The 24,345-nt window shown below is 38.1% G+C and overlaps 1 protein-coding gene across 6 annotated transcripts in view; it reads right to left on the bottom strand.

The window, feature by feature from the left end:
* Positions 1-24,345, bottom strand: part of PAPOLA (poly(A) polymerase alpha) — a 63,740-nt gene that overhangs the window by 36,172 nt on the left and 3,223 nt on the right. For all 6 annotated transcript variants that reach the window (XM_007987776.2, XM_007987775.3, XM_007987777.3 and 3 more), the window contains exons 2-6: positions 9,957-10,130; positions 9,098-9,164; positions 4,481-4,562; positions 2,335-2,444; positions 1,863-1,916 (exon numbers count right to left, since the gene is read on the bottom strand). In XM_007987776.2, coding sequence (XP_007985967.1) covers positions 1,863-1,916; positions 2,335-2,444; positions 4,481-4,562; positions 9,098-9,164; positions 9,957-10,130 — 487 coding nt within the window. The remainder of the gene's footprint in view (positions 1-1,862; positions 1,917-2,334; positions 2,445-4,480; positions 4,563-9,097; positions 9,165-9,956; positions 10,131-24,345) is intronic.

The following is a 24,345-nucleotide window of genomic DNA, read 5'->3' as shown; positions in this document are numbered from 1 at the left end:
GCTGACAAAATTGTTTCTTTTCTAAAGGAAAGGTAACAGTGCAAAGAAACAGCACAGATTTGGTAGTTATCCCTGAGGGTATGATTTCATGGTTCCAAAAATGTGGATGCTGCTGTAAACAAGCCTTTTATAAGATAACTTTTTTTTTTTTTTGGAGACAGAGTCTTGCTCTGTCACCCAGGCTGAAGCGCAGTGGCAGGACCTTGGCTCAATACAACCTCCTCTTCCCGGGTTCAAGTGATTCTCCTGCCTCAGTCTCCTGAGTAGCTGGGACTACAGGTGCATGCCACCATGCCCGGCTACTTTTTTCTATTTTTAGTAGAGATAGGGCTTCACCCTGTTGGCCAGGACGGTCTCGATCTCCTGACCTCGTGATCCACCCGCCTCAATCTCCCAAAGTGCTGGGATTACAGGCATAAGACACTGTGCCCTGCTATTAGATCATTTTTTAAAAAGCACTATTGTAGGAGCACATTTTAAAATATCATGTAAACACACCTACAGAAAAAAAAAATTGTACTGTTACACAAATAAGTACCTGTGGTCTAGGAATGAAAAAGAACAGATTTCAAAGTCTAGTATCTTCCGCAATTTGGACAGAAATAAAGATTATAGGCTCATAAAACTAGATAACTGAAAAAAAAAACTCAGTAATAATACTGACACATTTTTTAAAGGATGGAATTACTTCAAAAAATACTGAAATGTGAAAATGATTACTAAATTTCCTAAAATATTATGTTCCTAAAATACTATTTTTTAATATAGCATGTATAATAGAAAACTAACACATTAAATGCTTTAAGTAGCCATCTAACTTTCCATCTTGATCCTGTAACGTTTACAAAGTTAGGTCAGGTCTCCTTCCAAAAAAATGTCCTCTTTGTCAGTAATATTCTTTTAAGGAAAATGAGGCATCACCTTATACTTTATATTACAGATTATTTTTACATTTACTTAAAACACTGACAGTAAATCAAAACTACATGAACTTGATAATCTCTTACCAAATGTAACATTTTATGTCTACTTATTAAAGTCAGTCACTTGACTTTTCATAAAATACAGAGTTGAGCATCTTACGCAGCAACCTTAGATGCAGCCATTTTTTTTTTGCAAAATAGCACAACAGTGATTTATCTTTTTATTTTTTAAAGAGATGAAGTCTTGCTATGTTGCCCAGGCTAGATTTAAGGGCTCAAGAGATCCTCCTGTAGCAGCTTCCTGATAGGTGCACATCACTGTGCCCAGCTTCAATAAATTATTTCTCTTACAGTTTCCAAACTGTTACAATCTTCACTTTATTATCTGTGACTTTCCAGTACCATTCGGTACAGCAAAAGTAATGAATTACTAAAGCTGCTTCACTGTCAACTTTATTGTCATCACTTTAATGACACACACGGAAAGCAGCAAGAAGAAATGAACATCTCAAGAATTTGAGTCCATAAATCCTCCCCTATTGGAAAACATTTCAGCACTGATACTTTCCTCCCAATTTTTAAATGAAGTCAAAGTGAAATGTTACTTGCAAAAATACATTATGCTACTGCCTTAATGAGACTAAAAGCACACAAAACTGGCATATGGAAAAGCTATCAAAAAAACTTTTTTGTAATAGCATTTCAATCTTAAGGTTTCATTACTTCTGTTTTAGCTCCAAATTTCACTTGGCATTTTTAAAAAGACTTAAAATGGTATATTCCACAAACAACAGGCAGTCACTTCCATTTAAAAGCCTTAATCGTTAATATCAACCAACTACTAATTGTAAACTTTAAAATAAACCAAGTTTTTAACCTATATCAATCAAAATTAGTGACAGCACACAGCAAGAACTGTCAATGTGAACTATACCTTACCTCTATCCCATCAAAACAGAGTTTAATAACTGGTACGAATGCCTCTTCAACAGCCTATAAGAAAAGTAAACAAGTTTAGGGTCTCTGAAGCTACATTTTAGGCCTCTACTAGTTTTAGTACGTTAGCAAAACACCTGACACAAAAATAGCTAGCTTTAAGGCTGAGCTCTTGAATCGGACAAATCAGATCAGAAATCAAGGTTCAAACATTTGATTTCACCCACTCATCAGATGTATGACTGCAGCCAGATTATTTCATTTTTATTTTGTTTGCCTCAATTTCCTAATCTGTTAATGAGTTTATAATTTTACACTTGCTGTAAAGAATAAAACACAAACACATATGCCAAGTGCTTAGAAGGGTTTGGTAAACTGCAAGAACTCAATAAATGATGGCTGTATCATAAAATTCACTCAACTGACTAAATGAAAGTTCATAACTCCTCCCATTACACCCCGAACATTTACGCACTCTTAAATCTTTTACTTCTTCCTGTAATTTCAACTTATCATAGAATGAGGTGAAAAAGTCACTTCGATCAACATGTCTTGGTGCAACACACAACGCATCAATATCAGCACCTAAAAAAAATTAAGCCCATCAACCACTAATTAATATTACAAGAAAATTATTTTGCATCCTATCATGGTAGTATTTGATGTTGAGAATCTGTTTAACATATTGGTGAGCTTCTAGAAACTTACTAAAAATTACCAGTCAGTGGAGGACAAGCATGATTTTAATTGATGGGGTGTATTTTGATCCTGCAGCATCCTCTATTTATAGTGGCCCAGATAAACTGGGAGCCCAAAGAAAGACGGCTCAGCAAGTACTTTCATGGAGAGGGAATTATTCAAACATACACCCAACATCTTGATGTCATTAGTCATAGCCATGTTCATTGGTTAAACAAAACATAGTTTTCCTCTATGTACTACGTGTTTGGTGCTTATACGCTCTCTACCAGGTCCCTAAATGGGACCTACAAAATAAACTTCAAGCAGAAGAATCCAAAGAGGTAGACAATGGTAAAATATTTGTCATTAATTCAGTGCTTGATAAGAGGCCAGCACTGAGTACATAGGCAGAATTTTAAAAAGGAGAATTAAAATCAACTAATTGGGGTCACAAAAGGGAGAGATTAATGTGGAATCAGGTCAACAGTCATTTTCCTAAAAGCCAAGATGTTGAGGTATGACTCTGAAAGCTATTTATTATAATAGAATATTCAAGAACAGGAGGAAGGTTGTACAGCACACAGGATATATCAAAAGTAATGTACTAATGGGACAGAGTGATGGGAGATGGAGAAAGGGAAGGATACTAGAAAACAGACAACACTAACCTGGCAGATACAGTTCATGGTTAAAGAATACAGCCTCGGCTGGGCGTGGTGGCTCATGCCTGTAACCCCAGCACTTTGGGAGGCCAAGGCAAGTGGATGGCTTGAGCCCAGGAGTTCGAGACCAGCCTGGGCAACATGGCAAAATCCTGTCTCTATCAAAATAAAATTAAAAAATTAGCCAGGCATGGTGGCGTGTGCCTGTAGTCCCAGCTACTCAGGTGGCTGAGGTCTGAAAATCACCTGAGCCCAGGAGGTGGAGAGTGCAGTAAGCCAAGACTGTGCCACTGCATCCAGCCTGTGAACAGAGCAAGACCCAAAGACAGTAGAGCCTCAGGATGTGTGAGTTGTCACTACCCTGCCAGTAGAAGGCTGAGAAGAACTGTTCAAGCTTTACTGCCTCTTTTAGTCTCAGGCTTCTGTTTGTTATGTGAGAATAACAATACTGGAAGAACTAAATAAGATAATGAAGATCCCAGTGCTCGGTGAAAGAAAAGAAGCTCAATAAATGTTCTTTGCCATGGTAACATTTTTATTGTGTATTTATCTGCATAGAGAAAATAACTACAAGTATAAACTATTAACTGATTATCAATGGCTATGAACACACATTTTTGGGGTTTTTGCTTAGCTATATTTTATAATTTGTCTACAAAGGTATTAGTGGGGGCATCCACGAGGTTTTCTTAAAAGCTGGAATTCATTTTTGTTCTATTTCCAGAATGATATTCTGCTGGTGAGGGAAAATGATATACATGTAGATAGCAGCACTGTCCAAAAGAGCTCTCCAACAGAAAAACTACTCTGTATCTGTACTTTCCAATGCAGTAACCACTAGACATATGTGGCTACTGAACATATAAAATGCGGCTACCTCTACTGAAACTCTGAATTTTTAATTTTTTTTTTTATTTTTGTTTCTTGAGACGGGGTCTTGTTCTGTCACCCAGTGTAGCAGTGCAATCACAGCTCACTGCAGCTTTGACCTCCCTGGACTCAAGCAATCCACCCGCTTCAGCCTCCCAAAGTTCTAAGATTATAGATGTGAGTCTCCACACTAAGCTAATTTTATTTAATCTTAATACTACTTTTGGATAGTGGCGATATAGAAGTCAGCATTATTTTACATCTTTCTTACTAAAAATTTAGACTCCTCAAAGCACTCTCTCTTCCACGCAAGCCTAAGCTATATGATACACAAGTAACTGAGATGGGTATGTCATCATGTTTAAGAACTAAAGGGTCCCTTTCTAGGAAAAATGAAATAAAACTTACCTTTTGTATGCACTCCTAATCTGTAAGATCCAAATGTAAAAATTTTTCCTCCAACATTTTCAATTACAGATTGTGGAAGATTCTGTTGAAACAAAAAATGGTTATTTTGCCAGTGGAGCACAAGGGCAACTATTCAGATGACACTACACTTGGGTGGGGGAGTGGATCCCAAGAAAGATTACAGTGTAAATTTATATAAAGGGTATTCAAAGTCTATAAAAGCTCTTTAAAAATACCAGCCCCTCAGATCAATCATATTTGAAATTCAAACAATTTTCAACTTTTAAAGAAGTTTATTCTTTATTGTTAGATTTTTGCCCTATTTCTAGAAACTGCTATAAGACGACTGTGATTGAGAAGATCACATAATCCCACAGAAGCACATTAGAATCAGGGACTTTATTCATGACAAAGATGCTGTACATAAAATGAATCATCAATATAGAGTATAATAAAAACACATTCTGATCACTTTAAAGAAAAAGATTATATTCAACGATTTTTACCAAATATCCCAAAGCATATTAGAGTATTTTTTTTATCATATCAAAAGTGACTTGAAAGCCAATACCAGCCACGCGCAGTGGCTCACGCCTATAACTCCAACACTTTGGGAGGCTGAGACGGGCCAACTGCTTGAGCCCAGATTGAGACCAGCTTGGGCAACATGTGAAACCCCATCTCTACAAAAAATGTGTTAAAAATTAGGTGGGCATGGTGGCATATGCATACAGTCCCAGCTAATCAGGTGGCTGAAGTGGGAGGATTGCTTGAGTCTTACAGGTTGAGGCTGCAGTGAGCCATGATCACACCACTACATTCTAGCCTGGGTGACAGAGTGAGACCCTGTCTCAAAAAAAGAGAAGAGGAAGGCGAAGAAGGGAAGGGGAAGGGGACAGCACAGCAGAGAAGAGAAAGCCAATATTGGTAAATAATTGCTTAGTTTTTTAGATTTCCAAAAGGCTTTGGTGAAGTAATTTAGAAACAGCTAAATTTACTTTTCTTACTCAGAAAGAGTAGAGTCATCAGGAAGAGGGAGAAAGCATTCAAAAACTGCCTTCCTAGCCCTGGCACTAGTGTAAAATCCCAGGCTTTACAGTTTAGTATTCAATGGCCCTGCTCATAAGAATGACAAGGTCTGTACAAACAAAAACAATTTTAGTCTTTGGTCAATATTTCCTCTCACCTAACTCCTCGGTATAATAAAGTATCTATTCAGTACCAAAACATGTGAAAGACCACCCCCCCAACCCCTCAGAAAAAAAAAAGAACATAAAATGAAGTGCTATTTCATACTCCAAAAAACCCTAAAGACAAGTTCTAAAGAGTGAGATCCCACCTCAGCCACCTGATTAGCTGGGACTATATGCATACGCCACCATGCCCAGCTAATTTTTAAAACATCTTTTGTAGGGACGGGGTTTCACATGTTGCCCAAGCTGGTCTCAATCTGGGCTCAAGCAGTTGGCCCGTCTCAGCCTCCCAAAGTGTTGGGATTATAGGCGTGAGCCACCGCACGTGGCTGGTATTGGCTTTTAAGTCACTTTTGATATGATTAAAAAAATACTCTAATATGCTTTGGGATATTTGGTAAAAATCATTGAATATAATCTTTTTCGTTAAAGCGATCAGAATGTTTTTTAAGAGCATATTTAATCATCACTATAGAAAACAGATAAGTTATGTATGTAATGCTGTCTTTTTTTTTTTTTCTGAGACAGAGTCTCACTTTGTCCCCCAGGCTGGAGTGCAACGGCACAGTCTCAGCTCACTGCAACCTCTGCCTCCTGGATTCAAGTGATTATCCTGCCTCAGCCTCCTGAGTAGCTGGGATTACAGGCGCACACCACCACACCCAGCTAATTTTTGTATCTTCAGTAGAGACGGGGTTTCACCATGTTGGTCAGGCTGGTCTTGAACTCCTGACCTCGTGATAAGCCCGCCTCGGCCTTCCAAAATGTTGGATTACTGGCGTGAACCACTGTTCCCAGCTGTAATGTTGTATTTCTTAAAAGTAAGCAAAGCCTTTGTCTTCCTTTGTTTAGATATTTTAAAACCTCAATGGCAACGCTGACCTGGTTATTTAAAATTAGCCAGTAAGATGTGTGCAGAAGTAGCCTACAAAGGAGATGAAGTAGAAACTATCTTAAAACACTGGTCCACAGACTTCTCTATTAAGACATAACAACCTTTTGAAGAATACTCTCCAATGGTACTTTCTGCAAGGATGTAAACATTCTGTCACTGCTACTCATCACTGTTGAGCACCTGAAATGTAACTACTGTAGTCAAGAATCTGAATGTTTAATTTTGATTAATTTTAATTTCCATTTAAATACTCACGTGGCTGGTGACTAGTATATTATAAACTACACTTATAGATATTAGTATGTTTATACCTATTATCATCATTGTAACCCAGAAATTTAAGATTTCTTATTAATTCAGGTCATGGAAAAACATTTTCACTTGCAAAATCTTTTTTTCATTTTAAAGTTCAGAGTATTAGATGTCAAACATACCCCCCAAAAAAATCTTATTTTCTATTAGAAACTAAAATCAGTAAGAAACACATGGTATATAAAGTCCACAATTTAGAATCCTACATTTGCTGAAGTTTAATTTCTATTCTGAAATATACATATACATTGCTTTAAGCAAACAGTACTATAAATTTGACTAAAACCAAAAGACTACAACTTTTCTTCTAAGATGACACCCTCTTCTCCCTGCTCTATGAAATTTTTCCTTTACCCTTGGTTCTCTTTTCAAACTTTCAGTTATATTATAAACATGGATTTTGCACTACCCTGGAAAAATTACCACTATTTATGTTATTTTTTTAAATGGGTCAAATTCCATATACAACTCTACAAAAACATTTTCTCTACCAGAAGAATACTAGCCATGTACTTATGAGTTGTATGTACAAGTATTCATAATGAAGAGTTAGAAACTCAAAGGGGCTGGGGCAGTGGCTGACCTCTGTAGTCCTGGCACTTTGGGAGGCCAAGGCAGGCAGATATCTTAAGCCCAGAAGTTTGACACTAACCTAGGCAACATGGTGAAAAGCCATCTCTATAAAAAATACAAAAAATTAGCCAGGCTTGGTGACGCCCACCTATAGTCCCAGCTACTCGGGAGGCTGCGGTGGGAGGATCGCCTGAGCCCGGGAGGCAGAGGATACAGTGAGCTAAGATCATGCCACTGCACTCCAGTCTGGGCAACAGAGGGAGACCCCGTCTCAAAAAAAAAAAAAAAAGAGGCTGGGAACACGCCTGTAATCCCAGCACTTTGGAAGGCCGAGGTGGGCAGATCATCTGAGGCCAAAAGTTTGAGACCAGCTGGTCAACATGGCAAAAGCCCATCTTTACTAAAATACAAAATTAGCTGGGTATGGTGGCACACACCTGTAATCCCAGCTACTTGAAGGACTGAGGCAGGAGAATCAGTCAAATGCGGGAGGCAGAGGTTGCAGCTAGCCAAGATCGTGCCACTGCACTTCAGCCCGGGCGACTGAGTGAGACTGTCTCAAAAAAAAAAAAAAAAAAAAGAAGAAGAAAAAAAGAAAAAAAGAAAAGAAAAGAAAAGAAAAGAAAAGAAAGAGGTTAGGTGCAGTGGCTCATGGCTGTAATCCCAAGCACTTTGGGAGGCCAAGGAAGGCAGATCACTTGAGGTCAGGAGCTCAAGACCAGCGTGGCCAACATGGAGAAACTCCGTCTCTACTAAAAATAAAAACAATAGCTGGGCATGGTAGCATCCGCCTGTAATTCCAGCTACTCAGAAGGCTGAGGCATGAGAATCCCTTGAACCTAGGAGGTGGAGGTTGCAGTGGCACCACTGCACTCTAGCCTGGGTGACAGAGTGAGACTCTGTTTCAATAAAGAAAGAAAAAAGGACAAAGAATGTTATTATAGAAAACTAAATAGGCCAGGCAGTGGCTCATGCCTGGAATGCTAGCACTTTGGGAGGCCAAGGTGAGAGGACTGCTTGAGGCCAGGAGTTTGAGATCAGTCTGGGCAACACAGCAAGACCCTACATATACCATTAGCCAGGTGCAAAGGGACATGCCTATAGTCCCAGCTACTTGGGAGGCTAAGGCCAGGAGGATTGCTTGAACTCAGGAATTTGAGGTTACAGTGCACTATGATGGTGTCACTCGCACTCCAGCTTGAACGACAGAACGAGACCCTGTCTCTTAAAAACAAAAACACTAAATAAACAAATATTCAGTTTGAAAAATACCTGAAAATCTTTTTTAAAAACTGTGGCAGAATTTCTTAAAAGGCAACAAGATTCTCAAATATGTTTAAAGCACCTTTTTAGAGAAACATCCATCATTTCTGCGAAGAGTGTAAGCAGTTTACAATTACTGAGTTTCCGTTTTCAAATGTTCCAAACAAACAGTACTTATTTTTAAAAATCGGTTAACTCAGTTCAGTTTTTCCTGCTTCCAACTTAACTAGAAAAGTAATGTAAAATCTGTTATCAATAGTCTAAAATTGACTCCACATTAAAGACTCTAAATCTACTCAAATAAGGACAGGTTACATAAGACACTTGCTGTGTTCAGTCGGCTATATACCAATTATTTTATACACAAAAAAGTTGCCTTACCTTGCTTTCACTGATTTCTCGTATCCACTCTTTTACCAGGTTATTTAGTTTTCCCAAAATTAAAATCCTGTTGATAAAACAATTATCAATCAAGTATTCCAGATCATTACTAAGTTTCTTAAAGTTTTAAATAGGCATTCTTCCTAAATTATGATTTTTTAAGTGATCAGAAGCACAGTATATTGTAGTTAGCATGTGCTCACACGCTCGCTCGCTCGCGCTCTCTCTCTCTCTCTCTCTCTATATATATATATGGGTACTGTTACACTGAGTAAGGTATTCCTCTTTCTCCAGACAATTCAGTACTATAATAACCAAAAGCATTAAAAAATCAGAATTATTGCTTTAAAAAAATAAACATCAAAATTAAGGGAAGAGAACTCTATGTAGAAAATAAAGTTTTCAGCCGGGTATGGTGGCTCACACCTGTAATTCCAACACTTTGGGAAGCCAAGGTGGGCAGATCACCGGAGGTCAGGAGTTCGAGACCAGCTTGGCCAACATGCTGAAACCCCATCTCTACTAAAAATACAAAAAATTAGGCAGGCGTGGTGGCGGGTGCCTATAATCCCAGTTACTCGAAAGGCTGAGGCAGAAGAATCACTTGAACCCAGGAGGCGGAGGCTGTGGTGAGCCAAGATCGTACCATTGCACTCCAGCCTGGGCAACAAGAGGAAGACTCTGTCTCAAAAAAACAAAAAAAAGTTTTCTCTCTTAAGTATCGCTCTTCTCTAAAACAGATATATAGATCTGGGCAAATAACCCTGGCCTTCTGAGTGAGTACAGAATGCCTCAAAATCAGTTTATGTTAACATCATAAAAATTTCCAAGTTAAAAAAATATAGAACTATCTATTTACCTGCGCTGCAGTTCCTCTTCCTCTTCGAAAACCCCAAAGGGTTTCAATGTCTCAATTAGTTTCTGTGTAAGTATGCAGTCAGTCTCCTTGGGGGCTGCTAAGCTGATAGGAGAAGTAATGCCATAGTGCTTCTGTGGCGGCTGTGTTTGTTGTGATCCCTGTGTTGTAACTGGACTATAAATAAAATTGGATAAAATTACTCCCAAAAGAATTCTACAATTTGAAACAAATCAGCATGACCAGAAAAACTAATTTAGTAACACACATTTCTAAACATGATTGGTTCCCTGCAATACCCCCAAAATTTTTATGACAGAAAGTGACCAAAAGCAAGTGACCAAAAAGAGAAAATTCTACCCCAAGGATTTTAACTGTCACTACTTAAACACCTAAATTAGAATCCAGACCAAATATACTGCTAGAGAAAACACTATCCAGAATATAGTAAACTTCTGTAAAATTTCACCTCTTGAAAATAAGCCAAAATCTGTTTCTTAAACATTGATAAACACGCTACAAAAATGTTATTTTACCAATATAAGACATTCCCCAAATGAAACCTGGCATCTCTCACAATGAATGAAGTTGATAGATAATGAAGCAAATAGCATAACAAAATTTGAAGGGAAAGAACTATATTAACCCTAGGCTTGTTAATGATCTTTTTAAGAGATTTACACTTCAATGATGATGCTAGTCTAAAAGGTTTCTTTTACACACACACAGCTACATTTTTATCCATTTTAAGATAAGTTCCAAATTTGTAAAAAGGCATAGCATGCTTTAAATGCTTTGGAAATACATTTGACTCAATCTTTTTTCATAATTTTTTTCATTAAATTAACTTTAAAAAGTCAACACAATATTTTTAAACTAACAGTTGAATAACATACAAAACCAAGTATATGATAAGGAAAGACCCCAAATCTGGATTAGTTATTTCTTCCAAATTCCATTCCTTAAGAAATTAAGTATTTATAGGCCAGGTGTGGTGGCTCACACCTGTAATCCCAGCACTTCAGGAGGCTGAAGTGGGAGAAAGGCTTGAGCCCAGGAGTCGAGGCCAGCCTGGATAACATGTTGAAACCCCGTCTCTACTAAAAAAAAAAAAAAAAAAAGTATTTTACACACACACACAGAGCTACTTTTTATTTTTTGAGATGGAGTCTCACTCTGCCACCCAGGCTGGAGTACAGTGGCGCGATCTCAGCTCACTGCAACCTCTGCCTTCCGGGTTCTACTGATTCTCCTGCCTCAGCCTCCCGAGTAGCTGGGATTACAGGTGCATGCCATCACACCTGGCTAATTTTTGTATTTTTAGTAGAGACAGGGTTTCACCATGTTGGCCATGCTGCTCTCAAACTCCTGACCTCAAGTGATCTGCTCCCTTTTGCCTCCCAAAGTGCTGGGATTACAGGCATAGGCCACCAAGCCCAACCACAGCTACTTTTTTACCAAGTTCTAAATACAATTTCTACTTTAAGTTAAAGTGTGATAATCTACATAAGCAATAAAGTGCTAAATCTAAGAATGCTATACAGGTAAGGCTTATGATGCATTTACTACACAAATCCACTGGGTTCTGGTCTACACTGCGACTGCTAGACTGTTCTGTAATTTGTCTTGTGATATCAACACAGATCTAAGAATGCCAGGAAGCCCATACTGTATGTTACTAATTAGCTGCTGGACTGTATGTCATCTGTTTACTGTTGCCTGGTCTAGTTACATACTGTCTTAATTTTAATTCAGATTTTATAACAGCATTTACTGAATAAATATGAATCAGACATATCTCTTGCAGAAATTAATTCACGTTGAATCGTTTCCTCCTGCCCCTTTAATCTAAGCTGCGTAGCTACTCGATATAATGTTAATCCACATCAGCACTAAGCATTTGCTGAAGACTTGCCCAAGCATGGTGTCTCACGCTTGTAATCACAGCAAACTTTGGGAGGCCAAGGAGGGCAGATCATTTGTGGCCAGGAGTTCAAGACCAGCCCAGCCAACAAGGCGAAAACCCATTTCCACTAAAAATACAAAAATCAACCAGGTGTGATGACATGCTGTAATCTCAGCTACTCAGGAGGCTGAGGCAGGAGAATCGCTCTAACCCAGGAAGTGGAGGATGCAGTGAGCCAAGATCATGCCACTGCACTGTGGCCTGGGCAACAGAGCAAAACTCCACCTCGAAAAAAAAAAAAAAGTATTTGCTGAAGACGAAATAAAAATGTTCTGTTTTCTAATCGTATGCAGCATCTACTGCACTCTGGCCTGGGCAACAGAGCAAAACTCCACCTCAAAAAAAAAAAAAATGTATTTGCTGAAGACGAACAAAAATGTTCTGTTTTCTAACCATATGCAGCATCTCCTAAGGTTAAATATACATATGAAGTATAACTGAATTCATAATGTCTTGGTCATTACACACAGGTTTTTTTTCCCCCTAGTTTTATTGAGGTATCATTGACATACCAAAAATACTGAACGTAATTAATGTATATAATCTGGTAAGTTTGGACATATGCGTACACTTGTAGTTCCATTAGCATAATCAAGGTAATAAACACATCCATTACCTCCAAAAGTTTCCCTGCGTGCCCCTCTGGTTTTCTGCCTAAGAGCACGGAACTTGAGATCACTCTTAAATTTTCAAGTGCACAATACAAACTATGCTTACCACCTATCCTAACGTAACTGTATTATCTTGTGTTATTCATTGCTTCATGAGTTTTTCTTAGTAAACTACAGTCCTTCACAATTATCCTGGGATTATGAATGCTTTCATAAATGATTTTAACATGAGTAAAGCCAGAAAAAAGAAGTGTAAAAACTTCATTTTGTCTAGGCTAGATCTGGTTCAAGCAAGGAGAGCTTGTAAGTCAAGTATAAGCTGAAATCGTATTTTTGTAGCCTCAAGCAATAAATCTCTATTTTTGTTTTGTGCAAGTAATATGTTTCACTGCATTCTTTTCCATTCTCAAGGAATTAAATTCATTACCAGTTCAGTTTGGATCATTAAAAAAACAGAGTATCCATTGTAAGATTCCTCTATCTTTCCCATTTTTTTCTTATTCAAATCTTCAGACTTTCATTGTCACAATAAACAACGCTTGGAAAGCTCCTGTCTACTTTAACTTTCTCACTAGAACGTTAGAATACAGGCCCTGATTTCTAAACGTGCACAAGATTTGCTCAGCCTAATTTGAAAAAATATTGATTACACTAACATTTTGATAGGGAAATAAATCATATGCAAGCTGGAAATTTTTATTTACTTTATTCCAAATGTAGGCACATCATCCAGCCTCAGTATTACTTTGTGTCAATATAAAACCACATGTGTTCCACCTAATTCAAGAAAGAACATATATGGGCCAGGAACCGTGGCTCATGCTTATAATTCCAATGCTTAGGGAGGCACGGCAGGGGAAAATCACTTGAGGTCAGGAATTGACCAGCCTGGGCAACATAGCGAGACAGCCATCTGTATGAAAAATAAAAATTAGCTGGGCTTGGTGGCACAAGCCCGTAGTCCTAGCTACTCCGGAGGCTGAGGCAGGAAGATGGCTTGAGCCCAGGAGTTTGAGATAGGAGCCCAGGAGGGAGGGAGGGAGGGAGGGAAGAAGGAAGAGAGGGAGAGATGGAGGGAAGGAGGGGATGGAAGGGGAAGGAAGGAAAGAAAGTAAAGGAATAACTATGTAACAAGACCTACCAAATAAAAAAAAAAACAAATGCATACTCTGAAATTTACAAGATACTTGTGTATCCAATAAAAATGGCTCAGCATGAGCTTAAGGAGCTAGACTAAGAATTCCAGACTCCCAGATATTTCAAATGTCCAAAATGTCCAAAGTAGAAACATTAAACATTATAACACTTTAAATGAAAGTGAAGATTTTCCATTTAACATTAGAAATAAAGTAGAATGATAAAACAGTTTAAGAAATCTTTTTGTTGCTGTTCTCCTTCCAACAAAACAAAACTATATACTCCAATACTGGGCAATCTGGAACATAAACCTCCAAAGATTAAGGATTCTTCTGCCTTATATATGCACTGACACTCTCCTGGAACCATACACCAGACAGCTACCAACCCCAAGAATGCAAAGTTCTTCTTCCCATTTTTGAACGCACTAGACATCTATCCATTCTAGAAACATTTTACCAGTATTTAATTTTCTTCAGATACTATTCTACTTTGAAAAATAAACTTCTATAACTTATGTAACACAAAAACGAAAAACACAAACCAGACATATAGCTGCGGTATTTGTGATTCCTTAAAATGTCTTCCTGGTTTTTAATATCAAGAACACTGTCCTTTGCTTGAGCAACTGGTCCATTTTCATCTCACCAACATAATTAGTATTTACCTTTAGGGTACTGCCTGAATTTTTAGAGTGTGACTGGCAGCCATCTAGCAAGCTCTCTACTCTATAAAAATACAAAAATTACTGTATTTCCTTAAGAACTATTTTTAGTAACCCAATTTTTTGCTCCATTGTGTATCTATCCTTATTCTTCCTTTTCATCCACATCTAATGCAAACATCTTGTCAGTTTTTAATATTATGACTAAAGCATTCTTAAAAGTCTTCATCCTTTCTGGATCAGAGTTACACATAAATACATACCTACATATAATAGTACATATACGAATTCTGCCCCCTCTCAAAACCACAAAAGACAGCCAAACACTCCTCCCCTACAAACACCTTTATTTTACTGGTTCAAGGTATTGTATAAAGAATTTTCAGAACTCTTCTCTCCTTAGAATATGCAGAGTTTTCTTTATAATATTTAAATTATTTTCATCAAGGCAAAGTTCACACAGAACACGTGCCTTTTAATTGTTTTAGCATTCTATATAACAATGCCTTTTCAACTATTCTAGTTCTAACTCTTGGCAATCTTGGTTCCAACTCCTTTCCTTCTACTCCTTTGTCACATGGTTCCACCAGGCATACTACTACTAAGTATGTCTTCCTAAAATACAACTGTATACTAAAAAACTATAACTTCTGGTAATGGCATTCAAGACAGACTACAAAGTCTGGTCTCAACTCAAAAATAATCTGATAAAAAACGGAGAAAGCAAGCCTGATTCTACTTCTACTCGTCGTATTACTCTGGTTTCATTTCTGCCACTAGTTATATTATTCTTGGTAAGCTGCATCTCTGTGGATTTACCTCAGAATTATTATATCTCTTTGTTACTTTGGATAACAAACTAGGAATTTTACAAGTACAGCATATAACACTAACAAGAAGTTTCCAAATACAAAAGTTTTTAGACCAAAGCTGAGACACAGGTCTTTCCTTCCCCCTTTCAGGGCTGTCAAGATGACTCTAATTAGGATAAATATCTAGGAACTTAGAATAGTGACATTTTTGTTGACTGTTGGCTGTTTATTTTGGCGGGATATTTGTTTCAAAAGGTTAGACATTCAACTTAACTAATACATACAATTTCAACTATCAAGAACCACCTTGGTACGGTAGTTAGAAATCTAATGCAAACAGTGCAAGTTCCTATGATTTGTTAACTGGAGTTTAATGGTCATACATTCAAACAGGCAAAGTATGATCATCTTTGCACATATAAAGATCCCATTTCAAGTCAGTGAAGACAACTATGAAATACTTGAATGGCCTTGATTGTCCATAGTAAAATCTAAAACCCAGATGCTATTTCAAAAATATTTAAAAAGCATAAAGGCACTAAAAGAAAATAAAAAACATTTTCAGAGCCTTAGTCAAGCAAGACACAAAACGCAAAAGCCATAAAAACAGGTTTACTTGTGTCAAAATATTCCAACTTTTATATAGTAACAATATAGCACATAAGGAAAGTTAAAGCAAATGATAAAAGGAGAAAATACATGCAACTTATGTCAAAACAGTAATAGTCTGAATACATAAAGAATTCTTCATCAATTTTTTAAAAAGTTTCACTGCATATCAGGGAAGCAAATTAACACAACCAGATTAATGAAAAACAAAATTTAATATATGTGGTAAGAATGAAAGACCAAAAAACCTCCAATGTTGGCAATGGTGTAAAAAAAAAAAAAAAAAAAAAAATGAACCCTTATTCATCAGGATGAAAACAAACTTGTTACATCATTTTAAAAAGCAATCTGGATCTGGTATTTATCAAAATTAAAAATGCACATACCGATTTTAAAAGTTTGTCTAGCAACTTTATCTCCAGCGATCTACTTATTACAGAAATACTAGGACAGAAATACTAGGGCAGAAGGCTCAAACTGAAAGCCCTGAAGTTGGAAGACATATTCTCTTTAATCACACATTTTTAAACTATAAAATATTACATAAAAAGCTAAATCCCCAGGCCTGGTGCAGTGGCACAGACCTGTAATACCAACACTTTGGGAGGCTGAGGCAGGAGGATCCCTTGAGCCCAGGAGTTTGAGACCAGCCTGAGCAACATAGAAAGACCCCATCCGTACAAAAAGTTTAAAAATTAGCCAGCTGTAGGGGCATGCACCTGTAGTGCCAGCTACTCAGAAGGCTGAGGCAAGAGGATCTCTTGAGCCCAGGAAGCTGAGGCTGTAGTGAGCCGTGATCACACCACTGCAATCCAGCCTGGGCGACAAGACTCCATCCTCCAAAAAAGCAAAAAACAAACAATAAAAAATATATAAATTTCCAGCCACTCCTAGAGTATGGGTGCAAAGACTGGAAGACAGACCAAAATAGGGACCCAAATTCCGGCACAATAGAAATAAGCTTGAAATGAGCAGTGTCGTGCCGGGCGCGGTGGCTCAAGCCTGTAATCCCAGCACTTCGGGAGGCCGAGACGGGCGGATCACGAGGTCAGGAGATCGAGACCATCCTGGCTAACACGGTAAAACCCCGTCTCTACTAAAAAAATACATAAAACTAGCCGGGCGAGGTGGCGGGCGCCTGTAGTCCCAGCTACTCGGGAGGCTGAGGCAGGAGAATGGTGTGAACCCGGGAGGCGGAGCTTGCAGTGAGCTGAGATCCCGCCACTGCACTCCAGCCTGGGCGACAGAGCGAGACTCTGTCTCAAAAAAAAAAAAAAGAAAGAAATGAGCAGTGTCTATCCCAGGGCTATCCCCTAAAAGGGAGTTCGTTTGGTACTTAGTTCATTCATTTGTAAGTTAACTCTCTTGATCTCATAGGTTCTGGAATTTGAACCTTTCTCATAGAACTAACACAGCAAGGTATTCAAGGTTGTTCACTGAGGAGAGTATGCAATGAAGTAAAACTAGAAACCACCTAAATATCCATCAATAAAGAACTGGTTAATTACAGTACATGCTTACAACTTAAAACTATGCCAAAATAAAGAAATGAGATAGTACATGTAGCAGCATGCGTAACAGGAGAAAAAAAGTGGCAGAATATAATTATGATCAGTTGCCATCTACTGAAATTTCAACATATCCCACATATTAAGTCAAGCACTTTACATTATTCCTAATCTTTTCTAACAACTCTTACTATTAAACTAAGAAAGAAGGCTTGACTAAGTTTACTGGACCAGAATATGAACCTAGATACCTGATTTCATAGCCTACAATAATCATCTCTATAGATGAGGCACCTCTGTACATCATTTACAATATGTAGTCATATAGATACAGTTTTTTTTATTATTATTATTATTTTTAGAGATGGGGTCTTGCTCTTTTGCCCAGGCTGATCTAAACTCTTGAGCTCAGGTGATCCTCCCTCATAGCTCAGATTACAGGCATGCACCATGACACCCAGTTATTTTTTTTTTAACTATTTGTATATTATGTCTATAACACATTCATAGAAACACAACCAAGCAGAATTGAGACTATAATATTTTACCTTATATTTTATAAACTTGTTTCAACTTGTTAAATTATTTAAAGTAGATATTAATAATCTTGCAAAAGTTGAAAGTCAACTAATTCTACCATTCATCATTAAATTAGAATAGTTATAGCAAGGAGGCTAAAATCACCCCCTAAAATGTCAGCAAGGGGCACCAAACAAATCCTCAAATTAAAATAATTCGCTTTTGGTTATTAGCTAAAAACTCAGTTCATGCTAATTAAAACACTATTTTGTGAAATAAACCAAGATTTTTAAAATAGCTTTTTAGTGCAATACTCTGTGGCTAGAAATAGTAAATCCAAAGCAAATATTGCTTTATTTATTGCTCCAGGAAGCTGCTAGGCCAACCAAGGTTATTAAACATCAACTCAATTTTCCTAAAAGCACTTTTTTCTCATCTACCTTTTGTCAGAAAGTACAGTATTTATTAGGTTGAAACGTACCGAATTCCTAAATATGCATAAAAGACAATGCTAAATAAAATCAGGAATATAAAGATGCTTAAGGTAGTCTCTGTTTTCACTGACAATCTCAAATTTAGTCTGGGATTCAGATCCTTAAACAAGTCCAAAGTAGAAGCTTGGGAAAAAAAAAAATTAAAGAAACAAAGATAAAATCATGACTATGCCAGAAGGTTAAGGTGTACACAGTAAATGATCGGAAGGGAGAAGCGCAATCTAGACAGATGACTACTAACACACAAAAGGACAGAATATCGTATTTCCATTGATGTTTTCCTCAAATAGTTAATGTTTAAGAACTTTGCATCTCAATTTAATTTTTTTTAACAGAGTCAGGGTCTCACCACGTTGCCTGGTCTCAAACGCCTGGGCTCAAGCAATCCTCCTACTTTGACCTCCCAAAGTGCTGGGATTACAGGCATGAGCCACCATAGCCCGCCTGTGTCTCAATGTATACAAAGCTCATCAGGCACTACTGATAGAAGGCATTTGGAACAAGTTGTGGCCCATGATATTAACAGAGTCAACTGTCCCAATTCATAGCTACTACTTAACAGAAAATGCTTGATGATGTGCATGATGGAGTTAAAACTGAAAGCCAAACTTGCTAATCTTGTTCTTTGGAAGCCATCAGAGAGACTGCAGTAACTGACAGAAGGCACAATTCCCCACAGTACCAGGTGCTGCTGAAAGGTCTCCACCTTAACGTGCTCATTCGAAGGACATGAACAGAAAAGACACAGGGATCTCTCTAAGTATCTCAATGTGCATTAAATATTAATTCTGAGCCAAAATAATACAATCTCCTTTTTAACAAGGTATGCAGCATATAATGATAGTAGTTTAGAGGCAAGAATATTGCCAAAATAACGTATATGCTAAGAAATTAAAAGGCTGGTTAAATGGCCCACCATAAGGTGTTCTGTGTAAGTGGTAATAAAAATATTTAGACCCCACTATATTCTTAAAAATGTACTGCAGGTGGGCCATCCAGTCAATAGTTAGTAAAGCAGTAGCAGAGGCTCAAAGATGACATAATTGTTTACGCTCAAGGAGAATAAAGCATGTATGATAAAGCCCAAGGCCAAACTGAAAATTCAAGGTTGCTTATGCACAGAAAGGGTACTTGCTGTTCAATTACTACAATAGCCAAGTTACTTTTCCTCACTTCATAAGGGTACTTCCAACTGCCCCTTTGCGCACAAGTGCATGTATTTGTGTGTGTGTGTCCCTCTCTCTCATATGGCTAGGAGAAACTTAAAAAAAAAAAAAGGTTGAATTGTGCACTCCTACATCAACTTGCCAAGTACAACTCGAAAATGAAAGAAATGTAAATTTAATAAAGTATGAAACAGGACCTGAAGAAGTATGAAAGAGTGTGAAAATGTATCAGAAAATAGTCAAAATCACAGTAAGTCATAGTGCTACAGATTCATACTACTAATTTCAGGAAATGCAATTTAAATGTTTCTAAGGATCAAAATGACAGAAACACTATACTTGATCGACCCAAAAATTATAAAAACTGCCATAAAATGCAAGAAGCCAATTTCTGGACAAAATACAGAGGGAATACAAATTTGAAAAATAATTATGTAACAAAAGAGGAAGAAAGAAATCTAACAGAATGCCTCTATTTTTTCTTCCCAAACCCTTAAGTTTCCACAAATGAGATTGCTATACAGTTCAGCAGGCCTACATACAATCCAAAGATTTAAAAAAAAAAAAAAAAAAAAAAGGCAACTCCCACAAAGGGTACTGGCCACAAAGTGGGGTCTGTAAGTGGCAAATCTGTGCATGGCTTTAAATAAGAATATATACACAAATAAAGTCACTAAAAGTATAGTCGTGTGCCACATAACAGCATTTTTCAGTCAAGGACAGACCACATATATAACAATGGTCCCGTAACAGTATAAGACCGTATTTTTACTATTCCTTTTGTGTTTACATACATTTAGATACACAAATGCTTCCTAATGTATTACAACTACTTACAGTATTCAGTACAGTAACACACTATACAGGTTTACAGCCTAGGAGCAACAGGCCGTATCACACAGCCGAGGTGCATAGTAGGCTATACCATTTTGGTTTGTGTAAGTACACGGTTCCCACAGTAAAATCACCTAACACATTTTTTCAGAATATATCCAATCATTAAGCGATGCACAAGATCTCAGGTTCTATAGTATGTTACATTCTGTGTATACTACAAGTATATACTATATGTTACTTTGGTTTATATACTTTTGTATGTATTTTTCACTATGTAAATACTTTGAGATTTAAACGTTATACACACAAAAAACTTGAGCTTGAAAATTATTTCTAAACTATATAGAGATTCCAACTGGCCAGGCGTGGTGGCTCATGCCTGTAATCTCAGCATTTTGGGAGGCCAAAGTGGGATTGTTTGAGCCCAGGAGTTTGAGACCAGCCTAGGCAACGTGGCAAAACACTCTCACAATAAAAAATACAAAAATTAGCCACGTGTGGTGGTGCATGCCTGTAGTCCCAAGATACTCAGGAGGCTGAGGTGGGAGGATCCCTTGAGCCTGGGAGGTCAAGCCTGCAGTGAGCCATGATCGCACAACTGCATTCCAGTCTGGGTAACAGTGACACCCTGTCTCAAAATTAAAGACTCCAACTGAGCTAACCACACATGGTTCCCTACAGTGTCCACAGGAAATGGTATAGTGTACTGGAATGAGAATGGAACATGGAATCCAGAGCTGATTTAAGCCCCAATCTACAATTTAGTACCTTTATGACCTTGGTCAAGTATTCTTTTGAGCCTCAACTTTAACCAGCTTTTAGGGGAACCAATTACCTCCTATAATGTTGCTGCTTTGTAAATCATAAACTGGCATTGTCCAATTATTTAAAAGCTGCTAAGTAATTAGAACCCTGAACATACAGAACAAAACAGATACACATACCCTCCCAAAATTAGAACTAGCTGAGAAGTCAAATGGTCTCATTTTACCTAAAAAAAGCTAGCTTTATAAACTTGCCTAGATAAAACTAAAGATGAAATTTAATTGTAATGTTAACCTAAAGTTGACTTAGTTAACCAGGAATAGAATGTTTTGATGAGTCAAAACATTTTTAAAGTCATTATCAAGCCAGAACTGGCTTCCGCCTTAAGAAGGTGAGGAAAACAATCAGGGATAGGAACTGAGTAGGCTCATAAATTTACTCAACTCCCATACCTTGCCTTCCAACTTCTCTACCAAAAAATATGGACTGAAAATATGTTTCAGGTAAAACACCACATCTCAAAACCATAATCAACATTTACTGAGCAGCAATTCACTATAAAAACTCCAAATTTTAAAATCTGAGAATCAAAATCTCACAGTTCTGTTATCTTTCCTAAAGGTTATCTAATACATTGTTTTTCACTGACAACAACAAAAAAATTTTATTTAAATCACAGAGGGTTGGGGTGGAGTAGGGTGCAGGTCCATCCCCAGACAGTGTTCAGAAAACCGCCAGAGACCGGGTGTGGTGGGCCTGTAATCCCAGCACTTTGGGAGGCCAAGGCAGGCAGATCACCAGAGGTCAGGAGTTCGAGACCAGCCTGGCCAATACGGCGAAACCTGTCTCTACTAAAAATAGAAAAATTAGCCGGATGTGGTGGCACAGGCCTAATCCCAGGTACTCGGTAGGCTGAGGCAGGAGAATCGCTTGAACCTGGGAGGTGGGGGTTGCAGTGAGCTGAGCTAGCACCACTACACTCCAGCCTGGGCAACAGAGCAAGACTCCATCTCAAAAAAAACAAAAAAAACACCAGAGGTGCTGCATGGGCAGCTCACACCACCACTGAAAAGTCTACTTCATCTTGGGGCAGCTGTTCTCAATCAGGATTTCTCAAGTTTTCAAACATTTTGGTCTTAGGACCCCTTTACAACTCTTAAAATGTACTGAGCACTCCAAAGAGCTCTTACTTACATGTATTATGCTTACCAATATCCACTGCATTGGAAATTATAACTGAAAAACTTGTATTTATTCATTTAAATAGCAAGAAACTCATTACATGTTAACATGTTTTAAAAAACTGTTTTCCGGCCGGGCGCGGTGGCTCAAGCCTGTAATCCCAGCACTTTGGGAGGCCGAGACGGGCGGATCACGAGGGTCAGGAGATCGAGACCATTCTGGCTAACACGGTGAAACCCTGTCTCTACTAAAAAATACACAAAAACTAGCCGGGCGAGGTGGCGGGCGCCTGTAGTCCCAGTTACTCGGGAGGCTGAGGCAGGAGAATGGCGTAAACCCGGAAGGCGGAGCTTGCAGTGAGCTGAGATCCGGCCACTGTACTCCAGCCTGGGCGATAGAGCCGGACTCCGTCTCAAAAAAAAAAAAAAAAAAAAAAAAAACTGTTTTCCAAAACAAAAAATTTAGTAAGAATGGCATGCTTTTGCATTTCTGTAAATCTCTAATTCTGGCTAAACCAAAGATGGGTGGATTCTCATAGCTGCTTCTGCATTCAATCTGTTGCAATAAATTGTTCTAGTTGAAGCATATGAAGAAAACTTGGCATCAAACCAACATTATAACTGTTTCTTTTTGTTTTGTGGAGATGGCTATGTCACCCAGGCTGGTCTTGAACTTATAGGCTCAAACAATCCTCCCACCTTGGCCTCCCATAGTGCTGGGAGCAACACTGTAATTGGAAAAGAGCAGTATTTAGTCTTTTCAATTAATTATGGGTAGTCTTCTTTGATACTACACCAGAACTCCCCAAGTGGTAGTTTTGCAAAGATTAGTTACAATACAAAAGTTAAAACCCTATTAATAAACTCTCGGTACTCTATTGCATTAAAATCTGATTTACCTTGCACTCTGTACCCTTGAATGCATACACGATTTTATTACATCACAAATGGTCATTTGGAAAATTTGGGTTCACTGAATTATACAGGTCTACCAAATATTAAAAAACGTTATTTTTTTAAGCACACATTATACAGCATTGAAACTATATGCATTAATCCACCAATGTCAGCAGAAACATCTTTTAAGTATTGGGAAAAACTGTCAAGCTCATGACGGAAAAGCAAGCTTTCTAAAATTCTACATTTTGCTTGAAAGCTCAGATTTTTCACTGGCCAGGAATACAGTCAGTTGTTTACCTTGAAGTGACAGACTTGCTTTATTCTCATGTAAGTCTCCTAAATACTCAAATATGAATATCCACAGTTCATCACTTGTTCCTTCAGATAAAAACGGAGCTCCATGAAAACACCAGCTTAGCTCACAAATCAACATACAAGTGCTCCTCAAAACCACCATTTTACTCCCCAGTACACAGCGTCACAAGTACTTTCCATGGTCACAGTACATTAAAAAGATAAAGTGTCAAGATTGGATAAAATTAACCTCCTTTTACTGTTTCATCAAAAGCTTTTTTAAACTATGAATGTACAGTCTTTAAGAAATAAAATGATGGCCGGGTGCGGTGGCTCGCGCCTGTAATCCCAGCACTTTGGGAGGCTAAGGTGGGCAGATCACAAGGTCAGGAGATAGAGACCATCCTGGCCAACAAGGTGAAACCTCGTCTCTACTAAAAATACAAAAATTAGCTGGGCGTGGTGGCTGGCGTACACCTGTAGTCCCAGCTACTCGGAAAGCTGCGGCTAGAGAATCGCTTGAACCCGGAAGGTGGAGGTTGCAGTAAGTGGAGATCGGGCCATTGCATTTCAGCCTATCGACAGTGAGACTCTGTCAAGAACGAACGAATGAACGAACGAACGACACCAAGAGGGAGGGAGGAAGGAAGGAAATGACTATATACAATACCGGATCTCTGCCTTGATTGTTCCTATGATGGATACAGCATTTCCCACCACTGCTTTTGCACTATAAGTACAAATGTTGAAAGACAAAACATCTCAGTAACATGAAAACTGTTTTAACATTATGTACCCTCTTTAAGATCTCAGTGGTCCCCCTCCCCAAGTATCCACAGATCACCCTCTGGGAAGTACAGAACATCCACCAGCAGGTACTGGTTCTACTTGTTATGGTGATGTAAAAGTACTCCAATTCTCTCTTTTTT

The sequence above is a fragment of the Chlorocebus sabaeus genome, chromosome 24, assembly GCF_047675955.1.
Source record: "Chlorocebus sabaeus isolate Y175 chromosome 24, mChlSab1.0.hap1, whole genome shotgun sequence".
NCBI classification, from domain to species: Eukaryota; Metazoa; Chordata; class Mammalia; order Primates; family Cercopithecidae; genus Chlorocebus; species Chlorocebus sabaeus.
The sequence above is the reverse complement of the archived record's forward strand: the minus strand, read 5'-3'. Positions and strand labels throughout refer to the sequence as shown.